General features: G+C 38.1%; 1 protein-coding gene across 3 annotated transcripts in view; it reads left to right on the plus strand.

Moving 5' to 3' along the window:
- The window catches only part of NRF1 (nuclear respiratory factor 1), a 120,276-nt gene that overhangs the window by 30,692 nt on the left and 66,374 nt on the right, over positions 1-23,210 (plus strand). For all 3 annotated transcript variants that reach the window (XM_037513069.2, XM_037513076.2, XM_037513081.2), the window contains exons 2-4: positions 13,396-13,627; positions 18,798-18,912; positions 22,614-22,740. In XM_037513069.2, coding sequence (XP_037368966.1) covers positions 13,405-13,627; positions 18,798-18,912; positions 22,614-22,740 — 465 coding nt within the window. In that variant the 5' untranslated portion in view covers positions 13,396-13,404. The remainder of the gene's footprint in view (positions 1-13,395; positions 13,628-18,797; positions 18,913-22,613; positions 22,741-23,210) is intronic.

Consider the following 23,210-nt stretch of genomic DNA (forward strand, 5'->3'; position numbering starts at 1 on the left):
ACAAAAAACATTGCAGACCAAACACAACACGTCTGAGGGGCTCCTTTGGTTTGCACAGTCTTACTGTGACCCGACCTGAAGCTGCTTATGGTCCTGTCCTGCTCTAAGGGCTGGTCCAGAATCATAACTCTATGATTACTTAAAGCTTTATGGCCTTTGGAAGCTGAGGAAATAATTGGGTATGTGCTTAAAGGACTTTGTTAGTAAGCCATTTTGTTTACTCGTCTATTCAATGCATATTTATCGAAAATTGGAACTGTCATCACAGAGCTGTTTATGGTAGTGAAAAATTATAAACAGGCTAAATGATTGACTTTGGAAATTAGTAACATAACTTTTGTGCGTTTTTACAGAACGCTTTGTAAACATTTTTAAATGATGTGAAAATGTTAACATGAACATTTTTATTGTATTAAAATTTTAAATATTTCTAACACAGATTAAATATTTCTTTACTTTTGTTTAAAAAAAATGCAACTTTGCAAAAGCAACCACATAGGAAACTGTGTGTCTGGGGAGGGGGTGGGGAGCTGGTGTTGGAAGCATGTATGCCACATTGTTAATTCAGTCAAACAGCTATCTCAGGTGGTGGTGCTTCTTTTTTGTTTTTTTCTGACCTGTGTTTTCTCAATTTACCAGAAAGAATGTCACTTATACATAAATAAATTTAAAATATTAAGACAAAAAATTTAGACTTTCCAATCATAGTTTTTCTTGGAATACTAATGCTAAGCTAATTTATGGAGGGGTATGTGAAAAAATTCATTAAATATTTTTGAAATGAGTGAGAAAATGATTGAATTGCATAGATTCCTAGATTTTCAGTATAGACACTTATACCTTCATAATTTTATCCAGAAACAAGTCTGAGTTCAGTTATATCAGAAGAAAACTCATGCATTGAACTGTTCACCAGAATTCAGTGAAAGAAACAGCTTTCACTGAATGTTGGTTGTGTGATGACAGATCCAGCAGGATTGAGGCCCACCACAGAAGCAGCCGGGCAACAATGCTATATTTCACAGTAAGCAGGATCTGAATAAAAGTGTCCTTTGTCTTGTGTGAGCCTGAGGGGTGGGACTTGTGGCAATTCATGTTATTCCTCCTTAATGGAAATTGAGGCGGCCTCTAATCCTGCTATCACATGACAACCACTTATTTGATTTTTGGTAATTTGGGGAGCAGCTGTGGACAAATGATTTTTCTACAAAAAGAGCCAGCTGCATTGTGACCCATTTGCAAGTTGCATACTAAACTCCCTGTCCACCATGTTTCTCACCCACGGATAACTTCAGCCACTTACCTGCTTTTCATTGATATTTGTAGCTGGTAATAAGCATCTGAATATTTGAGAACGTATTTTCTAATCCTTTTGTCACTGTCCTCAGCGTTCATTAGGTACTTTCTTCATCTAGGGCACGGTGCCAGACACAGCATTGTAAGCTGTGAGGTGTACAGTGTGGATAAACTACTTTTCTCTTTGACAGGTGGGTCAGCACTGGTTTTATGTTTAGCAGATTAAGTTGTACTATAAAGAAAGGCAGCCTGGAGCTGTGCTTCTTTGGTCCCCAGACTTCTGGGTCTCCCCTCTGGGTGATGCCCCCTTTCTCTGTGTGTCATATGCTTGCGTAAGCTGTTCCCTGTGCCTTGCAGTGCCCTTCTTTCATTCTGGCACTTGACAAACTCCTTGCTTAGGATCCTTATCTTTTCTTTTATCATGTCTACCCAATATCTGCAATCTTTTCTTCTCCGTGCTCTTTAGCCCTTGGTGATTATCACTAAAATATGATTTTTTTTCTTTCTCTGTTTTTTTTCCCCAAATGGCAAAACCCTTCTTTATTAACTTTATTAATTTGTACTTATTTGTTTTAAACTCTTAAAACCCAGGGGCTTAAGAAACATAATAGGAGAATTGGATAGGTACAGTCTTCTATAATGAATAAAAGAAAGGGGGAGAGACACTGATGGTCTTTTTTCCATCAGCTCCAGAGTTGAATTATCATGAGGAGCAGATTGGCCTGAGTCGCTGTGTGAACCTACTCCATTAGAAATTTCTTTAATAGTGATATATAATGATCTGTGATTAGAAGCTAATCATTTCAAAACTTAAAAATAGAATGTAGCACTACACTGTTTAGTGTGGTAGCCATAGACTCCCTTGGCTATTTAAATTAATGTTGGCAAAAACAATGAAATTAAAATTTTAACTCCTTAGTCATAGTTGTCATTTTATGTGGGCAATAGTTGTAATGTGGTGGCTACTGATTATTCTTTTAGATGATACAAATATAGAACATTACCATCATCACATAAATTTCTTGTGGACAATACTTATTTGGAATTTATAGAAGAACTGACATATTTTAAAGCATTTGGTGAAGGAGATTTCACTTAACTGTTAGTTTCTGCGCAAGGATGTATTTCCAGTCGAAGATTTTTGAGGGCCCTGAAATTCCTGCACTCTCATTTTTCTCTTATCTGTGGCACCCTCTAGTGTTTGCATTGGGGTATAGTTGTATCAGCATGAAATTGTCTGTGGTTTGCTTCCAAGAGCACTGGAGATTTTTGTGTTTGTATGCTTTATTTTAGGAAGGAGGGCTGTAGCTTTCACACATCTTCAAAAGGATCCAAAAATTCAAAAAGGTCAAAAATTCCTTCCTGATAAAGGTCTTTGTATGGTCTCTCCTAGTCTGTGATCTATAAGCATTTTTTTCCTCCAAATATTAAGATAAATCATATAACTTTCCCTTTGACATTTCTATACCTATTTAAATGTGAATAGTATTATAATAAATCATATTTATCTGGCACTCATTCTATACCATATCCCATTTTAAAATAAATAACTAACTCATTTGGTGCTCACATTAATTCTGTTAAATAGGTTCTATTATTCTCCCCATTTGAGAGATGATAAAACTGAGCACAGAAGTAAGTGAAACTTGCCTGAGGTACTAGTGAGTGCCAGAGCAAGGATTTGAATCCAGTGGTTTGGCTCAACAGACTGAACTGTTTACCCTGCTAAAAGTGATAAAGCCTTTAAGCAGGTTTGAGGTGGAATGGAGAGGAGGCTGTATATCTCTGGTTGTGTAAAAAAGAAAAATCATGACTAAATCACTGCAAGCCATGCTGGAAATTTTAGTTACCATGCACTATTGATTTTCAATAGTCTACATACTCTGCTAAGAACTTAAGAGTAGGAGAAGATGAAGGTCAAAGCTACCATTACTACCACATCCTCTGGGGTTTGTTCAAATATCTGGCCTAATCTACGAATTGAATAATATGACGTATTTTTTGTAACTGTCACTATTTTTCCATAAAAGACATTTATTATATTATTATGATTTATATTTTTGTGGTTTGCTGGAATGTTAGATTTAATACTTAAAGAATGGGGAAGATAGACTCAAACAGAAAATTTTGTGTTTATATTGTCTACTTCCCTTTCTGTCTGCACCCCTTTCTCACTTCTGAGTGTCCCGTTTCTCTCTTTATGAGGCGTTTCATGCTTTGCTACTTAGCCTCTTATTAATGATTCCTCAACCTCAAGATTTTGTATCCATCCCCATCACTATATGGAAACAAACTCTAGTGGTGGTCTTAACAGAATTATCCTTAGAATGACTTTATTGACAATATGAGATGTCAGTATACTTTATTGTACTGACTTACATAAGGCACTGTAAACTCTTGCTGCTTACCAACACTTTGAGTAATTTCAGAAAAGTATGAAATTTTTAAAAGATTTATTTATTTATGCATACAAGAGCTGGGGTACAGGCCAGAGATGTGGGGGGTGAGAGGATTCACCAGAGACAGAATGGGGAGCAGAACAGGAGACTGAATGAAATACACTGCTAAGGGGAGCAGCGGGTGAGAGAGGAGAGGTCTGCTGGCCATTTGGGTCTCTCTCTGGCCAGCTGGGTATCGAACTTGTGCTGCAGAGGCTGCAGACTGCTTCATAGTGCGGTGCTTAACCTTATGCGCCACCAGGGAGGCCTTGAAAAGTATGAATATTTTCCTCTCTTTGTATCACTCAGGGTCTATTATAGCAAACCTTATGAAATATTTCAGTGAATTTAGTTCTGGGAATAGGTATTGGAAGTTTGAAAGAGCAAAAGTAGACACTGAGGTAAAGCAGATACTCACAACTATGGGTGGCAGGTACCGCCTGTCAAGCTGGGCGAGTAGAAGGGAAGAACCTGAGAGCTCAGAGGCCCCACATAGCTGGTAATCATACTTCTGAGTGGGACGCCATGGCGCTGGTGCTCATCCACTGGAGGAGAAAGGGCCCAGTTGGGGTTGGGAGATGAAGATGACCTCTGCTACTGAAGCTGCATGGATGGGGGCGAAAACAGCAAAGACATCTCTTCTTCCCATAGCTTCCCCTTGGCAAAACCTAACAGGAACCTGGCAGGCCACATCTGGCACACAAGATTGACCGACCCAGCGAGTGCTGGATACAGAGCAGTTCAGGCGTAGAGAGAGGGGGCTTGGAGGGGAGACAGGAGAGGACTAGCCAGCACAGCTATATGTATGGGAATTACAGAAACTGTAATTGCCAGGCTTTAGCTTTGGTAATTCAGATGTGTAACCAGTTACACCAAGCATATATTAAGAAACAAATTTTATTAGCTACAATTCATAGGAACTTGACGGACCCAAGCTTTGCCTTCAGTGAGCTTACATCCGCAAGTCTTTGAAGTGTGGTAAAGCTTGCTTTTTTCGCATATTATATAGAAGCATCATTATTAACTGGGTTCTTGGGATATTATCAATATTTATAAATGTTTATAAATATTATCAATATATTGGAATGAAAAGGATGCTATTGTAATCATATAAAATTTTGGTGAGTTGTAGATGCTCCAAATTTCAGGAAGTTAATTGATCAGGGAAGTGCAAGTCAAAACCACAATGAGATACCACCTCACCCCTGTGAGAATGGCCCATATTAAAAACACCAGGAACAACAAATGCTGACAAGGATGTGGTGAAAAGGAACCCTCTTACACTGCTGGTGGGAGTGTAAATCATCCAGCTGCTGCAGAAGGCTGTGTGGAGGTTCCTCAGAACACTAAAAATGGAGCCTACCATATGACCCAGTGATTCCCCTCCTGGGAATCTACCCAGAGAACACAAAGAAACTAATGTGAAAGGAAACCTGGACTCCTGTGTTTATTGCAGCACTGTTTACAAATAGCCAAGGTATGGAAACAACCTAAATGCCCCCAAACAGATAAATGGATCCAGATGTGGTATATATAGCATGATCAAAAAAAGATAAACTCATGTCATTTTGCAGCAATATAGATGGTGCTGGAAGGGATTATGCTCAGTGAAATAATCAGAGGGAAAAAGATAAGTATCCCAAAGGGTGAGGATAAAGATAAAACTTGGGAGCTGACCATCTTGAGGCATACAGGGTATGGGGTGGGGGTGAGGGGGGAGATCAGAACAGGGGAGGCAAGAGCACAAGGAACTGTGGAGATGGGTGCTGTGATGCTGGGAGAACTATGGAGTCTGCCCCTGAGCGACCTGTGGGGAGAAATCAAATACTGTCCAAAAATGAACAATGTAAGAAAATAAATAAACGTTAGGAAGTTAGTCTTATTCAATGCAAGACTGTTTACTGTACTTGAGCCCTGCTCAGTTTTTAGTATATGAAACAAACGTGATGCCTACTTTATAATTCTAAATAGTATATCACTTTTTCTTGATTTATCACCCTTGGGCATTTTTAATTCCTTCTCTGTAATTCCTAATTTTAATTCCTTCTTTCCCTCTATTTTGGGAAGTTACATTGTAATACTAAGTTCTTCCATCTGCTCTTGATGCTGTCTCCTGGTATCTTCTGTCTCAAGATAGGTAGGGTATTGGTGTTCTCAGCCATTCCTCCACCTCTCATTTCAGCCATGTCTTTGCTTTCATGTTATCATGGCTCATAACTTTTACATTCTGGTTTATATTTAGTTTCTTGCATTTGTATCTGTAGTTGAAGTCTAACCATGGGAAGCAATAACTGCCTGCATGACTGGTTTTTTGGGTTTTTGGTGGGGGTGGGTGGGTAGAGCTCAGTGGTGTGGGAGTATTTTTTTTTCTTTGCAAGTCCATTCACTCTTGGGCTATTTGAAAGAAAGTATTCCTAGGAAGGTCAAATGTATTCTTGTCTTGAACTTTATTTATTATTCAGAATTAAGCTACATTTTACTTTCCACTTTTGATTTTCTTGTGCAGTCAAAAAAAATTCCTGGTGTGAGCTTTGCTCTCTTTACCCCATGTTCCCCAAGAATCAAATCTGTTCATTGACCATAGATTTTTTTTTTTTTTTTTTTGGAGAAAGGCTGTTCTGTTGAGTGCAACTGTTGAATGAAATTTCTGTCCCAAAGTGTGAGTTCTGGATATATCCAGAAGTGTGAGCTGAGCCTCTCAACTTTCCTGTCCCTGCTTTGGACTGTATAGTCTGGCTCTGAGGCTTTCCCTTAGGCAGTTGTTGCAGCTTTTCTTTTGATATGATAATGATATTGACTGAACTCATGCTTTCTTTTACCTTTAGTTATACCTTAATTGGATTTCCTGGCTCTTCTTTGATTTTTAAAACACTGTTTATTTATTTATTTATTTGTTTGTTTTTGTTTGTTTTGTTTATACATGCACTGGGTATAGTCAGAAGCACGGGAGGGTGAGAGAGAATTCACCAGAGCCAGAGCGGGGAGAAGAGCAGGCAGAAGGACCGAAGTACACTGCTGAGGGGAGCAGCGGGCGGCAGGAGAGGTCTGCGCGCCATGTGGGACCCTCCTCCCGTGGCCGGGGAGCAGCCAGGGATCGAACCGGTGCTGCAGAGGCCGCGGGCAGCTTCGCAACCCAGCGCTCAACCGCTGCGCCACCGGGGAGGCCCTAAAACACTGTTTAATCTCAACTTCTAGGGTGGTCTGGGACAGGAAAATCTGTTTTCTGTGTTCTCTTCCGTTATCTCTCAGTCCCATCCTTACTTGCCTGGAATGGCAAAAGAAGGACGCCTCTGTACCAAGCAGCCCCCTCACCCCACCCTTACAATTTATGTAATAAAGAAGAACCTTTAGATGAAACACATACCACAAGTGATGATTGGGGTGTTTTGAGAGATTAGTGAAGTGGAGCATTGACTAATGTGGTGAACAACACTGACTCTGAGTGATAGGCAGATAAGTCTTTTTATTTGGATGTAGTGTTCAGAGTCATAGGTCATTTATAAGTTGCAGTGCTTTCATCTTACTTTTCACATCTGTTCAGAGGAATCACTGTCGGGTCCATCTGCTGGCTCTCCATTTTGTGTGCTGTCATGAAATTATGCTAGGGGCAGTGGTTCCATCGTTTTCTTATTTTGTGTAGGAGAATAATATTTCAGTTGTTGGGGTTAATGTTAAAAAAAAGGTCTTTTGGTCTTTTTAGATGCCTGTCTCAAAATCACTTGCATGCATTCTCAGAGATGGATGCCTAACTTAAAAATGAAGAAATGGAGATAAAGTCTGTGCAAGACCAGTCAGGGCATTACCTGTCAAGAAGAATGGATCATATAGACAGGACTATTAATATCATTATCATAATTAATGTTGTGCGCTCATGTCCCAGGCTCTGTGTTCCTTACTTTATTTGGATAATCTCATCTCATCTTTTTGAGGATAGGCTTTTTTTTTTCACTTAAAAAATGTTGAAATTGAAACTTAAAGGTTACTTGTCAAGGGATTCTAGATAATCTGGTAATAACGGTCTGTGCTATTTTTTAAAGGTTCTTATCATTTAAGGCATTTTTATTTATTAGCAGTTTCTATAGTTTTACTATTCAGTGACTGGCTCATGAATCAAAGTTAAAATGTAAGGTAACGTAAAAGATGACTGGGGGAGGGGGAGAGAATGATGATTTCCAGCAATATGTGTATGCCAGTTCTGTCTAGTTTTAGACATCCTGTTTTACTTTTTATTTATGGAAACATTGGAAGCATTATTTACATGTTTCCCACTCTGATTCAAATAAGTCTGAAATAACTTTGCTTTTGCTTTTTACAGAGGGCTGAATAAAATTGTTTAGAGAGGCTGAGGATGGGATGGAGAGAAGTAGAAAGAGGAGAGGCACTGGGTGGAAGTGACAAGCCTGTGAAACAGACAGCCCTTTTGATTTATTCTGTGACTGCATTCTGGAGAAAAGAATTGAAATCCATTATGCCAAGTGCAGGGCGTACAAATCCTTTTGAAAAGCAGTTAGATGCCATCTAATCCCAAATCATTTAAAAAACAAGTTTGAAGTACCCAGAATTCTAAAATACCCTGAGCAGTTTGTTTCTTAGAGTAGAAGCACAGCACACTGGATGGGAAAATAGTATTTTAGTGGTATCTTCCTCTCTTAAATATTTTGTTTGTATGACTTAAATAGTATGTTAAATTGCATTTTAGATATGTACAAATCTAACGTATTTAGTCCTTTGAGTTCCTGAAACGTACCAAACATAGGATATAAACGAAACCGTGTTAGGTACCTTTCTTTAAAAAAGTATTTTTATTTTCAAATAATTTCAGACTTTTAGAAAAGTTTTTGAAAAATAGTATAAGGAATTCTTATTACCCAGATGTTAACATTTTATCATGTTTTATTTATCCTTTTTGCTATTGGATACATATTATTTTACCAGATGTCTCTTTAAAAGTTCCATTTGAAGAAAAGAGGGTATGAGTATGAGGGTCTTTGCTGAGCAGATATCCAGGGCTGGGGAGGTGACTTCCAGCAGAAAAGAAAATATAAAAAGGGTCTCAAATGACACTTAGTGATCTCTAATTCTTTGGATTTGTGGCATGCTGTGGTGGTTTTATTTTGTAATTAAAGTGAATTTTATTTTGAAATACAGAACATTTCTTGAGGTAATTGAAGAGTCCCAAATTTAAGAATCACTGGCTAGAACGAGGTCATGATATGTATGATGGTATGAGTGGAAAGACATAATTAAAAGTTAGAGCAAAAAAAAATTGGAAGCAGCACAGAATGTAAAAATCAAGACCCTCAGAAAAGTAAAAATTGGTCATTTACATGGAAACAGTTGACCTGAAGTTTCCGATTAGGCTTAAAAATGCAACTACTGAGAGGAAGAAAGGATTTTTAGAAGACCCCAAAGAAGGAAGAGTTTTATGACTGAATAGAAGGAAAATGACAGGAGAATTTTGTATGAATAGATAATTATTTTCTTTTAACTTGTAATCATAAAGGTCACAATTCTATGTATGTATGACTACCCTTTTTTTTTTTTTTTTTGAATGGGGTCAACTCCAGATATGCAAAGCTGTTTACTATTACATGATAGCCAAATTTCAAATGTGTGTTTAGACTAGGGGAGGTTGTACAAAAAGAGATTATGTTAGTGCACAGGTTAAGCACTCAGGTTTTAAAAATGCATCACAATTTAAAATGTGTATACTTGGGCCTCCCTAGTGGTGCAAGGGGTTGAGACACAACCTGTGAAGCAATCTGCAGCCACAGCTGCACGAGTTCGATCCCCAGCCAGGGAGCAGACCTCTCCTGTCCCACCCGCTGCTCCTCTCAGCAGTGTATTTCAGTTGATCTGCCTGTTCTGTTCCCCACTCTGTCTCTGGTGGATCCTCCCACCCCCTGTGCCTCTGGCCTGTACCCCAGTTCTTGTATGCATAAATAAATAAAGCTTTAAAAAAAAGTGTATCCTTGGGCCTCCCTGGTGGCGCAGTGGTTGACTGCTGGGTTGCGAAGCTGCCTGCAGCCTCTGCAGTGCCGGTTTGATCCCCAGTTGCTCCCCGGCCACTGGAGGAGGGTCCCACAAGGCATCAGACCTCTCCTGCCGCCCGCTGCTCCCCTCAGCAGTGTGCTTCGGTCCTTCTGCCTGTTCTGCTCCCCGCTCTGGCTCTGGTGAATTCTCTCACCCTCCCGCACTTCTGACTGTGCCCAGTGCTTGTATGAATAAATAAATAAATCTTTTTTTAAAAAAAAAAAGATTTATTCTAGGGCCTTCAGGGTGACACAAGGGACTAAGCGCCGCACTATGAAGCAAGCTGCAGCCTCTGCAGCACGAGTTCGATCCCCAGCCAGCCAGGGAGCTACCCACATGGCCCAGCAGACCTCTCCTGTCTCGCCCACTGCTCCCCTCAGCAGTGTATTTCAATCTGCCTGTTCTGTTCCCCACTCTGTCTCTGGTGAATCCTGTCACCCCCCACATCTCTGGCCTATACCCCAGCTCTTGTATGCATAAATAAATAAATCTTTTAAAAAAAATTTAGTCTAAGAAAAACACAAATAATATAAAATTTTCTTTTAAGATAACGAGGGCTAGTTTTATCATTATGCTCTGGTCATTTATCTTTGTACAGAAGTTACAGTTATATCAAGGATGATTTTAACTTATGGGGAAATATATAACATAAAATTTACCATCTTAACCATTTTTAGTGGACATAGCGTTAAGTACTTTCACATTTTATTTAACAATTTCCAGAAATCTTAATTTTGCAAAAATTGATCTCTACCTGTGAGACATCTCTCTAGTTTCTCTCTACCCAGCACCTGGCATCCATCATTCTACTTTCTGTTTCTATGTGTTTGACTGTTCCAGGTACTTCATGTAAGTGGATTCATACAATATTTGTCCTTTGTGACTGACTTATTTTACTTAGCAGAATGTCCTCAAGTTTCATCCAGGTTGTACCACATGTCAGAGTTTATTTTTTAACCTTCCCCCAAATCCCACCTATATTAATATATAATTGACAAATAAAATTGAGTGTAAGGTACAGTTTTCCCATGTGCCCCCTTTCTCCACACAGGTACAGCCTCCTCCACTTCCAAATCCCTATCAGAATGGTGCATTTGTTACAATGGGTAAGCCTACAGTGACACATCATTACCACCCAAAGACAAAATAATTACGGTTAGCTCTTTGTGTTGTGCATTCGTGTATCGGGTTGTACATGACATGTACCTACCATTAGAGTGTCGTGTACAGTAATTTCACTGCCCTACAAAATCCTCTGTGCTTTACGCGTTTATCCCTTCCTCTGCCCTAACCCCTGGCAACCACTGCTACTTTTACTGCCCATAGTAGCCTTTTCAGGTTGATTTTTCACTTAGCAATACGCACTTAAGCTTCCTCCAAGTTTTACCATGATTTGATAGCTCACTTCTTTGTAATGCTGAACACTGCTCCATTGCCTGTGTATTCCAGAGTTTATTTACCCATTCACCTACTCAGGGATGTCTTAGTTGTTTCCAAGTTTTAGCAATTATAAATAAAGTTGATATAAAGATTTGTGTGGAAGTTATTTTGTGGACATATGTTTTCAGTTCCTTGGGGTAAATATCAAGGAGTATAATACTAGATAGTGTTGCAAAAGTACATTTAGTTTTCTGTGAAACTGTTTAACTGTCTTTCAAAATGGTTATACAATTTTGTATTTCTTCCAGCAAAAAATGAGAGTTCTAGTTCCACATTCCTGCCAGCATTTGGTGGTATTGGTGTTTTGGATTTTAGCCATTCTAATAGGTGTATAGTGTTATCTCAGTTTTAAAAACTATTGCTTCTTTTTGTTTATTTCATTGCTTTAATTTGCAGTTCCCTGATGACATATGATGTTGAGCATCTTTTTGTGTATATCTATGGTGATATGTCCGTTAGTCTTTTGCCATCTTTTAATTAGGTAGTTCATTTTCATATTGTTAAATTTTAAGAATTCTTTGTATTTTGGAAGACAGTTACTTAACAAATGTCTTTTGCAAATGTTTTCTCCCAGTTTGTAGCTGTCTACCCATTCTCTTTATAGTAGTTTCTTACCATCAAGTATAATGTTAGGTGCAGGTTTTTTGTAGATTTTAAAAATCAACTTGAGGAAAACTTTTGGTTTTTCTAGTTTGTATTCCTTTAAAAAAAAAAAAGATTTTATTTATTTATGCATATAAGAACTGGGGTGTAGGCCAGAGGTGCAGGGGCAGGGGGTTGAGAGGATTCACCAGAGACAGAGTGGGAAGCAGGACAGGCTGATCTACTGAAATTCCCTGCTGAGGGGAACAGCGGGCAAGACAGGAGAGGTCTGCTGCACTATGTAGGTTAGCTCCCTGGCCAGGATTGAATTCCTGCCATGGCTGGAGATAGTTTGATAGTGCTGAGACTTTAACCTCTGTGCCACCAGGGAGGCCCTGTATTCCTTTTGTAAAGGCTAAAGGTGCAGCAGACCTCTCCTGACTCACCCGCTGCTCCCATCAGCAGTGTATTTCAGTCAGTCCTTCTGTCTCTGGTGAATCCTCTCACCCTCCCACACCTCTGGCCTACACCCCAGCTCTTATATGCATAAATAAATAAAATAAATCTTTTTTAAAAAGGCTAAAATAATATTCCATTGTAGGATATGCATATTTTGTTTACCCATTCTGTTAATGGATAATTGGGTTGCCCCTACCTTTTGGCTATTGTGAATAATGCTATGACTGTGAATGTACAAATAGCCATTTGAGACCCTGTTTTCACGTCTGTATACCCAGAAGTGGAATTGCTGGATTATTTGGTAATTTCTTTTTCATACAGATTCCTTCACTTAAGGATTCCATATGAAAGTTTTATATACAAGGTTATTCATTACACTGATGTTTATAATAGCAAAGAGTTGGATGCTGATATATGTGCTAGATATGTAACTATGGCACATCCATACAATGAAGTATTCTGCAGCTATTTAGAAAGGCGGTGTTTCAAGATGTCGAAGTGTTCATATATAGTTTAACATGAAAAAAACAAGCTATGTAATAATATGTATAATATGAACATGTGTATATATATAAATTTTTTTCCCAGAATAACATACATCTCTGTTGGTTGGTGGGATGAAGGGGGGATAGATTATAAATACAGTAGGGGGAGCAAATCTTTGTCTTAATACTTTATAAATTACCATATCATTTCATGGTGAAAGAACAGGTTTTATAAGTGGCAAAACCAGTTTGAAAAATTGCATTCAAATAATTGCTTTTTTGGGGGAAAATGCTAAATTCCTGTGTCTTTCAAATACCAAGAAATGTTCAGTATTTCACGTCCTTGCTAAGTGTTTTATGTCCACAATATTAAATGCTAGTCACTGTGATCGCTTAAATATCTTTTTATCATTTTATGTAATAGTAAGAGTTTTTATTGCTTTGCAATTTGAGGTATAAAATTAACAAAAATGTTTTCACATAAAAAATATTCTGTTATTTTTCTGTCGTGTTTTAATGTTGTATCCCATTTCCTGTGATTTGGTGTGGTGTGGTATGTAGTAAAATTGAACACTTGTCAAAGTTGCTCTGCTGTAGAGGACAGTATCTTAAAGTGTCATATTACACACTAAATCTGGTTCTTTGCCCTTTTTTTCTGGCAGTAAACCTTGATGGAGGAACACGGAGTGACCCAAACTGAACACATGGCTACCATAGAAGCCCATGCCGTGGCCCAGCAAGTGCAGCAGGTCCATGTGGCCACTTACACCGAACACAGTATGCTGAGTGCTGATGAAGACTCACCTTCTTCTCCTGAGGACACCTCTTATGATGATTCAGACATACTCAACTCCACAGCAGCTGATGAGGTGACAGCTCATCTAGCTGCTGCAGGTAATGTTTTTGTGTTGAAAGTTTTTAATTTTTTGTTTTAACCCCCAATACCATGCATAGCTGGAAGAAGCTATGATGCAGACACTCTCACGTTTATCCTCATATCACACCTAATTATGTTTAAACCTTTTACTCTATAGCCTGTACCTGTCTTATGCTGAGACTTAAATTCTAGGGTCTTTACTTTTTTTTTTTTTTTAAAGATTTATTTATTTATTTATACAAGCACTGGGTGCAGTCAGAAGCACGGGAGGGTGAGAGAATTCACCAGAGCCAGAGTGGGGAGCAGAACAGGCAGGCTGACTGAAATACACTGCTGAGGGGAGCAGCGGGCATGGCAGGAGAGGTCTGTCATGCCATGTGGGACCCTCGCTGGTGGCCGGGGATCGAACCAGCACTGCAGAGGCTATGGGCAGCTTCGTAGCCCATCGCTCAACCGCTGCGCCACCAGGGGAGGCCCAGTCTTTACTATTTTAGATATGACTTACGGCTTTTGTTTTTTCATGCATTCTGAAATCTTGCCTTTTTAGCGACAGTATTTCATCCATTTACAGTAAATATAATTGCCAATATGTTAGGTTTAATTTTATCATTTTTACTATATATGTTCTCTTATGTCCCACCTCTTGTGTGGGTTTTTTTCTTTGTGATTGAAGTGATTGACAGTTTTTAATTGTTCATTTTTCTCTTGTTAGTTTCAAAGTTATATATATATTTTATTAGTGGTACCCCTAGAAATTATGATATCCATCCCTCACTAATACCAAAGTCTTATGTAATACTTTATCCTTTTCTGGTATAATACAAGCTTTTTAGGACACTTGAATTTTATTCCTGTGATCTGTATACTATTGTCTTGTGTATTAATGCTTTGTGTATTTAAAACCCTACTTTATTTTATACCATTAATGGGCTTGTTTTTTTTTTTTTTCTTTTTTTTTTCTTTATATCCAACTTGCCTCTGAGAATTTTTCTTTTGTGCAAAGGTACCATTTTGCATTTTCTTCAGTATGGGTTTGCTAGTAGCAAAGTCTCGGTTTTTGCTTGCTTGTCTCACACTGTTTATTTTTATTTTTTCAAGCCAACAATTGGGCAAGATTATTTTCATTCCAAATAAAAGATATGTTTGTCCATTGTTATCTATTTCTCAATCACCACATCTCCCTAATTTAACTTATTACTGCATCTTACAAATGGTTACTTTGTTACCTTTCAAGTATACAGTTTTCTTTTTATTTCTTTCTTAATTTATTTTTTTAATTGCCACTTTTTTTATTTTTTGCAATTTATTTTATTAATGACATGCCATTATTTTTCATTCTTGTTTATTTTTTAACAATTTAGGATTTCTCCCCTCAGGTGTGGTCACCGTAGTTTTCCCACCACCAAAGCACCCATAGTTCTCCACCATAGTCCATTATGCTCTCCTCCCCCCTCAGTTTCTTCTCCCCTCCCAACCGTCCCCATCCTGGGTGCCTCAAATATATGATCACCTCTCAAGGGTCAGCTGTCTTTGTCTGACTCTTTGTTTAGTTTCTCTGTACCTATAAATGAAACCATCAGGTATTTATCTTTCTTCTTCTACCTCACTTCACTTGGATAATCCCTTCCGGTTCTTCCCATCTTGCTGCAAAATGGCATGAATTTATCCTTTTTTGCTCACTGAGTAGTATTCCATTGTGACACTATTTTATTTAACCTTCAGTCCTGAAGGATGTTCTTGCTGGGTATGGAATTCTAATTTTGCAGTTGTTTCCTTCCTCATGTTGAGTATACTATTTCATTGTCTTTTGGTTTCCATCCTTGCTTTTGAGAGTTTAACTGATTCATTCTAACAGCTACTCCTTAGAAGGTTATTTTCCGTGCAGGCACCTCCCTGAATTGCTCTTAAGATTAACTGTAGTTTTTATGATATATCTGGATCTGTCAATAGACCTTCTCATTTATTTGGTATATGATTTTTGGAACATTTTGCATATGTGGATTGAGGCCTTTAGTCAATTTTGGAAATTTTAGTCACTAGATGTTTCAATTTTGTGTCTAGTCTGTTCCTTCTCTTGCATCTATGAATCTAGTTAAATATGTTAGTCTTCCTCATGTAGTCTTTTATGGCTCTTCCCCTCTGTTCTGTACTGGATTCCTTTTGTCTCTTTGTGCTTCTTCCTATGTAATTCTGACTGTCTTTGACTTTATTTTTTTTCTTCAGCTGTGTCTAAGGTGCTTTTAAGTTTGTTTATTGATATACTAGTTTTGGTAATAGTTAATAGTTTTTTTTTCTACTTTTAGAATTTCTGAAGGATCCTTTTCCTCCTGTATTTACAGTACTACAGTTTCTAATTGTAGTTGGGAAAAATATTGTAATCTTCCTGGGTAAAGTAAGGATTATAATTTTATAATCTATCAGTAATTTTACTCTCCAGAGTGCCTGAGAGACTGTTTCTGTTACATGTAGTTAGTGCTGTTTCTTGTTCATGTTGGATTTTCTCTTTGTGTATTGGTTATATTTGAATGAACACTACAGGTGTTTGGGAAATTATTTTTGAAATAATTTGGAGCCTAGAATATTATTCTCCTCTACAGAGGATTTTTGTTTGCTTCTGCCAGATGCCTAGAGAGCCTAACAATCCTGGATCAGCTTAATCCAATTTAAGGTCTTGAGATTTTCTGGGCCACTGAATGACTTAAAGCTGGGCTCTATTTTGTATTACTGTTTTTGTTATTTATATTGTATATTTAGCACTATGTGAGAAAACTCCATGCAAACCATGCCTAGATGAGTGTAAGGAAAATTGATTTTGGAAGATATCTAGGAAAAACTAGATAGGAAATGAGTTATATGGAATGGAAAAAATAGGACATCTATTTAGTGTATATGGGAGGTAGAAAGACAGATGCAATGAAGAATAACCTTATTACTGTCAGTAATTATCCATTGTCTATTTCTGGAATGGTGAAATTGAAAATAAGGCTTAGTGGCACGGAAAATACATAAAATGTTTGTAAAAAAATATTTTTGTAATGTTTATACTTCCCAGAAGAGGGCATCCTAACATAGTGAATCCAAGTCACCTTCTTTCCTAGGAAGGAAAATGTTTTTGAGACACAGTTGTGCTTTATTACTGTACTGCCTTGTCATAATGTTATGATTAGGAAAGACCTTTAATCTAACCCTTTCATGTGACTGATGTGGAAACTGAGGACAAGCTGGTAGAAGTAATTTACCATTTATTCATTTAACAATTATTAAGGAATTACTGTCTACTATATATTACTGTATATAGATACGGTAAAAAGGACAGGCAAGAGCTTGTTCCTGAAGGAGCTTATAGATCAGTGGTGGGGAAAAGAATACAAATAGTACAGTAAGATCTTTTCAGAAAGCACTGAATGTTCTGAGGAAAATAATGTAAATGGAGAAGGAAGGGTGTAGTGGGTTACTGCTTTTACTAAACCTATTCCCTTCACTTCCTTCACTGAGATAACTGCTATTCTGAATATGGTCTTTATCATTCTCTTCCATTTCTTTTATCTTTGTACTGTATGAATATTTATCAGTAAACAGCATCTAACATTGCTTTGCATGTTTTAAATTTTATATGAATGGTGTCACTCTGACCCTATCTTCCTGTAACATGTGTATTTCATTCATGATTTTTCTAATATTTATGTTGATAATGTAGCTGTATGTTTTTATTTTAACTATTGCTTGGTATTCTAGTCATCTGAATATCTCATATATTGGTAGAACACTTAGGTTGATTATAATTTTCGCTATTAAATTGCTGTGGGGCCTCCCTTATGGCCTAGGGGTTAAGTCTTAGTGCTGTCACCATGATGGCCTGAGTTAGGCCTGATCGAACCCCAGCCAGGGAGCTAACCCACATACGGCGCAGGAAACCTCTCCTGTCTCTCCCACTGCTCCCCTTAGAAGTGTATTTCTGTAAATCTGCCTGCTCTGTTCCCCACTGTCTCTGGTGAATCCTTTCACCCCCAGCACCTCTGGCCTATACCCCAGCTCTTTTACTCAAAAATAAATAAAATCTTTTTAAAGTTGTGTTTATGTAAGATGAATAAATTATAAATGTACAACATTGTATCTATTTAATGACATTGTATTGTGCACTGAAAAATTTGTTAACGAAGATCTCAAATAGTGTTCAAAAAACAAAGTGATGGAAAAATGGGTCAGTAAGTTTTTCTCTACCAACTTATGATGGGAAAGAAGGTAAAAAAGCATTCATTTATGTTTTTTACTTGCTTTGGGGTTCTTTAGAAAGGTTTATTTACATTAGGTTGATAATACTAAAACAACATGTAGAGAAGCCCATCTAGATTTTCACAGAGATTTACTTTAATTGAGCTACTTATGCAGTTCAACATAATTTTCATTTAAGTCTTTTATAGACTTTACAAATAAGAGCAAAAGTCATTCATCTGTTTAAAAAGGGGGAGATGGAAGTGTCCTTGATATGTTGACATCCCACGAATCCAGGATTCAGCAGCTCCTTCAGTTTAGTTTCAGGGCAAGCCAGATCAACTTTTATTAGCATTTTCCCATTAGAGTTTTCATTTCTTTCCAGCCAGGATGCTTTCATCAACTTGACTTAAGGTCAGCATCTCCATTTTGGGCATAATTCTCAGACATACAGTAAAAAGTTTTCCAGTTAAGGTGATATTCTTGTGGGTATTGTTTGGGTTCTAAGTATAAGTGCTTATCTCTGACTTTCTTAATGTTGTAGTGTCTTGGGGTGACAGAAAGAGAGCCACAAGGATGTAAATGATATTTGAGATGTATTTCTTTTGTTTTGCCAAGTTCTTCTTTTCAGTGCTGCAACTTCATGTAGCACCTCTGAGAATATTGCCATAACAATATGGGCATGCTGGCAAAACAAAACAAAACAAAACCTTGCATTGTATAAAATTCAATCTGGTGTGTGGTAGGGAGATGTAAATCATTCACTTTTTTAAAAGATTCACTGTAAGTTTTATTGGTAAATTAAAATAATGGTTCATAGTGAAGAATAGCGAAGTACATTAATATCAGGAAGATTCTATATTTATTGTCAACATATCAAAAAAAAATGAGATGCTACCATATTTTTACTTTAATCGTTTTCTGTCTTTTATGGTTGACCCGCTCTGCCTAGTCTCAACACATACATTATTTCAGGTCCTGTGGGAATGGCGGCTGCTGCTGCTGTGGCGACAGGCAAGAAGCGGAAACGGCCTCACGTGTTTGAGTCTAATCCGTCTATCCGGAAGAGACAGCAAACGCGTTTGCTTCGGTGAGGAATCCCTTATTGTTGGCTAGTCCTCAAACGATTCACATGCAGGTGACAGAGTTAGAACATATGCTATTTAGTCACCAACGACACCAACTTATATTACTTGATGACAAAATTAAATAAATGAAACTAAAAATGTGATTTAACAGGTGTATACTATATTATATTAATATATTTAGAGAAAATTTATGTCTTAATATGTGCTATGCATTGTTCTAGGCCTTGGAAAAGTAACAGTAATTGAAACAAATTCCAAGTGCTTATATTCTGCTGGAGGGGAAAAAAAAATTGTCAGAAAAGCATTAAATGGAACGAGGAAAATAGGAGGATGGGGGAACAAGTACTTAATCTTTTTTGAAAAGGTGATCTTAGGATTTCTCTTTAATAAGGCAACCTTTGAACAAAGGCCTGAAGTTAAAAGGGCAGCTAAATTGATGTCTAGGGGAAGAACATTTCAGGCAGAGGGACTAGTGAGCGAAGGTTTCAGAAGCAGGAAGGAGAATGGTAGTCATGGTGGAGCATCAGCTGGGGAGAGAAGATGGGAGTCAAAGTAGCAGCCACTTCATAGGATCTTATGGTCTAATATAATTAGGAGGTTATGCCGGAAATGATAGTGTGTTACAATCAGTGTAGCAGAAGCAGCAGCAAAGGTGGTAAGAGGTGGTTTAGTTCTGGATGTATTTCAAAAGTCAATTTAGGATGATTCATTGATGGATTGGATGTGGGGTGTAAGAGATAAAAGAAGTGAAGAGGTGTGATTTTAAGGTGTGATTTTAAGGTGTGATCACTGGAAGGAAGATGATCCTGGAGGAGGAACAGGTATGGGATTGAGGATAGGGCAGAACTAGGATTTTAATTTTGGACTTGTTAAATTTGTGATATCGCCACTTAACTATTAAGTAGAAATACAGAATAAGCACCTGGATATATAAGTGTAAAATTCAAAGGAGCGATCTTGGCTGTTGATATAAGCATATAGGTAGTATTTAAAACGATGAGACTGGAGGAGACCACCTAGGGAGTGAGTGCAGACTGAGGCCTGAAGCACTCTGCCCTTTAGAGGTTGGTGAGATGAAAGGAATAAGCACAGGAGTCAAAGAACCAACAAGTGAGTGAGAATAAACACCAGGAGAATGGTAACAAAACCAAATGCAAGACTGTTTCAAGCAGGAGGATGTGTGATAAGCCCTGTCAAATGCTACTCATAGGTTGAATAAGATGCAGTGTGCCCATTAGACTTAGCAACATGGAAGTCATGATTGAACTTGAGCATTTTCAAAGGAGCTGTAAAGATAAAAGGCCTGGAGTGTCTTCAAGAGAGAATGGGAGGAGAAGAACTGGATATAGTAAATATAGACCATTCCTTCAAGGAAGACCATCAATTTGTTTGCCTCTCTTCTGAAGAGTTTGTAGGTTGCAAAGAAAGATTTTATGCAGGTGTGGTATAGGGAATGCTTATTATTTCAACAGGTTGTACAATGTGCATTCACATATGATAAGAAATTTCTTAGGTAAAAATCTTCCAGAAGTTTTTCCATGTAGTGTTTTAAGTACTATATACAAATTTTCTGTTTATTGAAATGTTAAATCCAAGTAGAGTGCCAGCACATGTTAATGATATGTGACAGAAGCTATAAAACACAATTTAAATTAAAAACATTACAAGATTGTTAAGAAACTGAAGAAAAACCCAAAAAGTACTTACCATTAGCTTTTAGCGAACAGATTATATACCACTAGATGAGCACTTGTTTCCCTCAATGATGGTACAGGCAGGAAGAACTAGGATGTATTGTTAAAGGAATATCTGTTTTATAGTGGGAACAGATACAGTATTCCATGCTTTTGAGGAAAGATGAGAAAATGGGGGCCTCCCTGATGGAGCAGGGGTTAAAGTTTCAGCACTCTCTAGCTATGAGTTATATCCCAGCCAGGGAGCTAACCCATATGGTGCAGTAGACTTCTCCTGTCTCACCTCCTCCCCTCAGTAGTGTATTTCAGTAGATCTGCTTGTTCTGCTCCCGCTCTGTCTCTGATGAATCCTCTTAACCCTTGCACCGCTGGCCTATGCCCCAGTACTAGTATGCATAAATAAACTAAATCTTTTTTTTAAACAAAAGATGAAAAACTATACTTTAGATATACTCCTTTGCTTCATTTGAATTGATGTAACTCACCAGTCCCTTGAAAGGGTAGACTATGTTCTCAAAAGAATTCCAGAATTTAGAACTTTATTTTTTTATTTTTTTAAAAATCCATTTACTTATGCATATAAGAACTGGGGTACTGGCCAGAGGTGTGGGGGATGAGAGGATTCACCAGGGACAGAGTGGGGAACAGAACAGGCAGATTGACTGAAATACACTGATGAGGGGAGCAGTGGGCGAGTCAGGAGAGGTCTGCTGCGCCATGTGGGTGTCTCCCTGGCCAGGGATCGAACTCATGCTTCAATAGCTGCGGATAGCTTCATAGGTTGCGTCTTAACTCCTTGCTCCACCAGGGAGGCCCTGGAATTTAGAACTTTAAAATAATCTTCCATGATTTCAAAGGAAAAGGACAATGTTCTATTTCATACAGTATTGGTATATTTGGAAAAGTTCTTTTCACACCATCATTTTTAGAATAAGTGTAGGTCTGAGAATTATTGTTTTTGCATCACAATGAAAATCTGGGAATTATGGTATTTTTTTTTAAAGATTTATTTATTTATACAAGAACCGGGGTACAGGCCGAATGTGAGGGAGGGTGAGAGCATTCACCAGAGACAGAGTGGGGAACAGAACAGGCAAACTGACGAAATACACTGCTGAGGGGAGCAGTGGGTGAAACAGGAGAGGTCTGCCTTGCCATGTGGGTTTCCCCCTGGCTGGCCGGGATCAAACCTGCGCTGCAGAGACTGTGAACAGCTTCACAGTTCAGAGCTCAACCGCCAGCGCCACCAGGGAGGCCCCAATTATGGTATTTTTAAGTGTATTTTTGGATAAAATTATGTCAGTGAGACATAATGTGTACAACAAAGAAATTAGAAGTGGGTGATTTGAGCCCCCTTCATTAAGCATGGAGCTGATAGAAAACCGTCAGGGGACCTCTCAGCAGTTCTAAGCAGCAATAAAAGAAGACCCCTTTGGTGTTGGTAAGATCAGGAAAGATGATATTGGGCCGCCGCAGTGACACATTGGGTTGAGTGCTGCGCTGTGAAGCTGTCCTCAGCCTCTGCAGTGCGGGTTCGACTCCCATCCAGCCAGGGATCAACCCACATGGCGCAGCAGACCTTTCCTGCCTCGCCCGCTGCTCCCCTCAGCAGTGTCTTCAGTCTGTCTGCCTGTTCTGCTCCCCATTCTGTGTCTGGTGAATTCTCTCACTCTCCCACACCTCTAACCTGTACCCCAGTTCTTGTATAAATAAATAAAATCTTTAAAAAAAAAAAAAAAGGAAAGACAACATTCACCATGTTCAATATTGTGTCCTGATTTTTCTTTATGTCAGTGGGCTGTCATTGGTCTTTAAGACAAAGAAAAGTAGGTACATATTTATGTAGAATAGGACGTAAAACCTCATAGTCTTTATTTTTTTTCCTCGTTTCAGATAAAAGAAAACACACCTAATTAGAATAAATCACTTCAAGTCAAAGTAACTACTGTGTCTGTGTCACTGTAATTTCTCTTTTCAACTATTTTTTATTCTCTTGTTTTCTGATTCAGGAAGCTTCGAGCCACGTTGGATGAGTATACTACTCGAGTGGGACAACAAGCTATTGTCCTCTGTATCTCACCCTCCAAACCCAACCCTGTCTTTAAAGTGTTTGGTGCAGCACCTTTGGAGAATGTGGTAAGATTACTAGCTAGCTTCTCAGATAACCTTTGCTTTCTGTGGGTAGTTGTTCACATTCTTCTGGTCCGCCATCTACTGATAGTACAAGTTATTACTCTGCCCTCCCTTTACCCAGGAGTGAGAGTAGTTTGAGTGGTTTTCAAACTACTTTATGCAGATAAAATAAAAAGCATCATTTCTGTTTCTACTTCCTGTAACACAAGGTATTTTACCTTACCAGAAATGTCATGTTTGCTAAGAACCAGTGTAGGATTTTGCAAGAAAATTACTAATTTATGTCAGAAGCAAAATGAAGATAATTCCAAGGTATAAGTTTAATGAGGCAAACCTTAATAGCCTTTTATATTTACTGATATTTAAGTTGCATGTTTAAAATTGTTGTATTTCTCCAAAGACTTGTTTCAATACTGCGTGCTTCAATTTTGAAATATCGTTCATTGTTTGACTGCATAACTATTCATAGGTAA

This window comes from Talpa occidentalis, unplaced genomic scaffold (genome assembly GCF_014898055.3).
Source record: "Talpa occidentalis isolate TD23 unplaced genomic scaffold, MPIMG_talOcc4v2.1, whole genome shotgun sequence".
Lineage (NCBI taxonomy): Eukaryota > Metazoa > Chordata > Mammalia > Eulipotyphla > Talpidae > Talpa > Talpa occidentalis.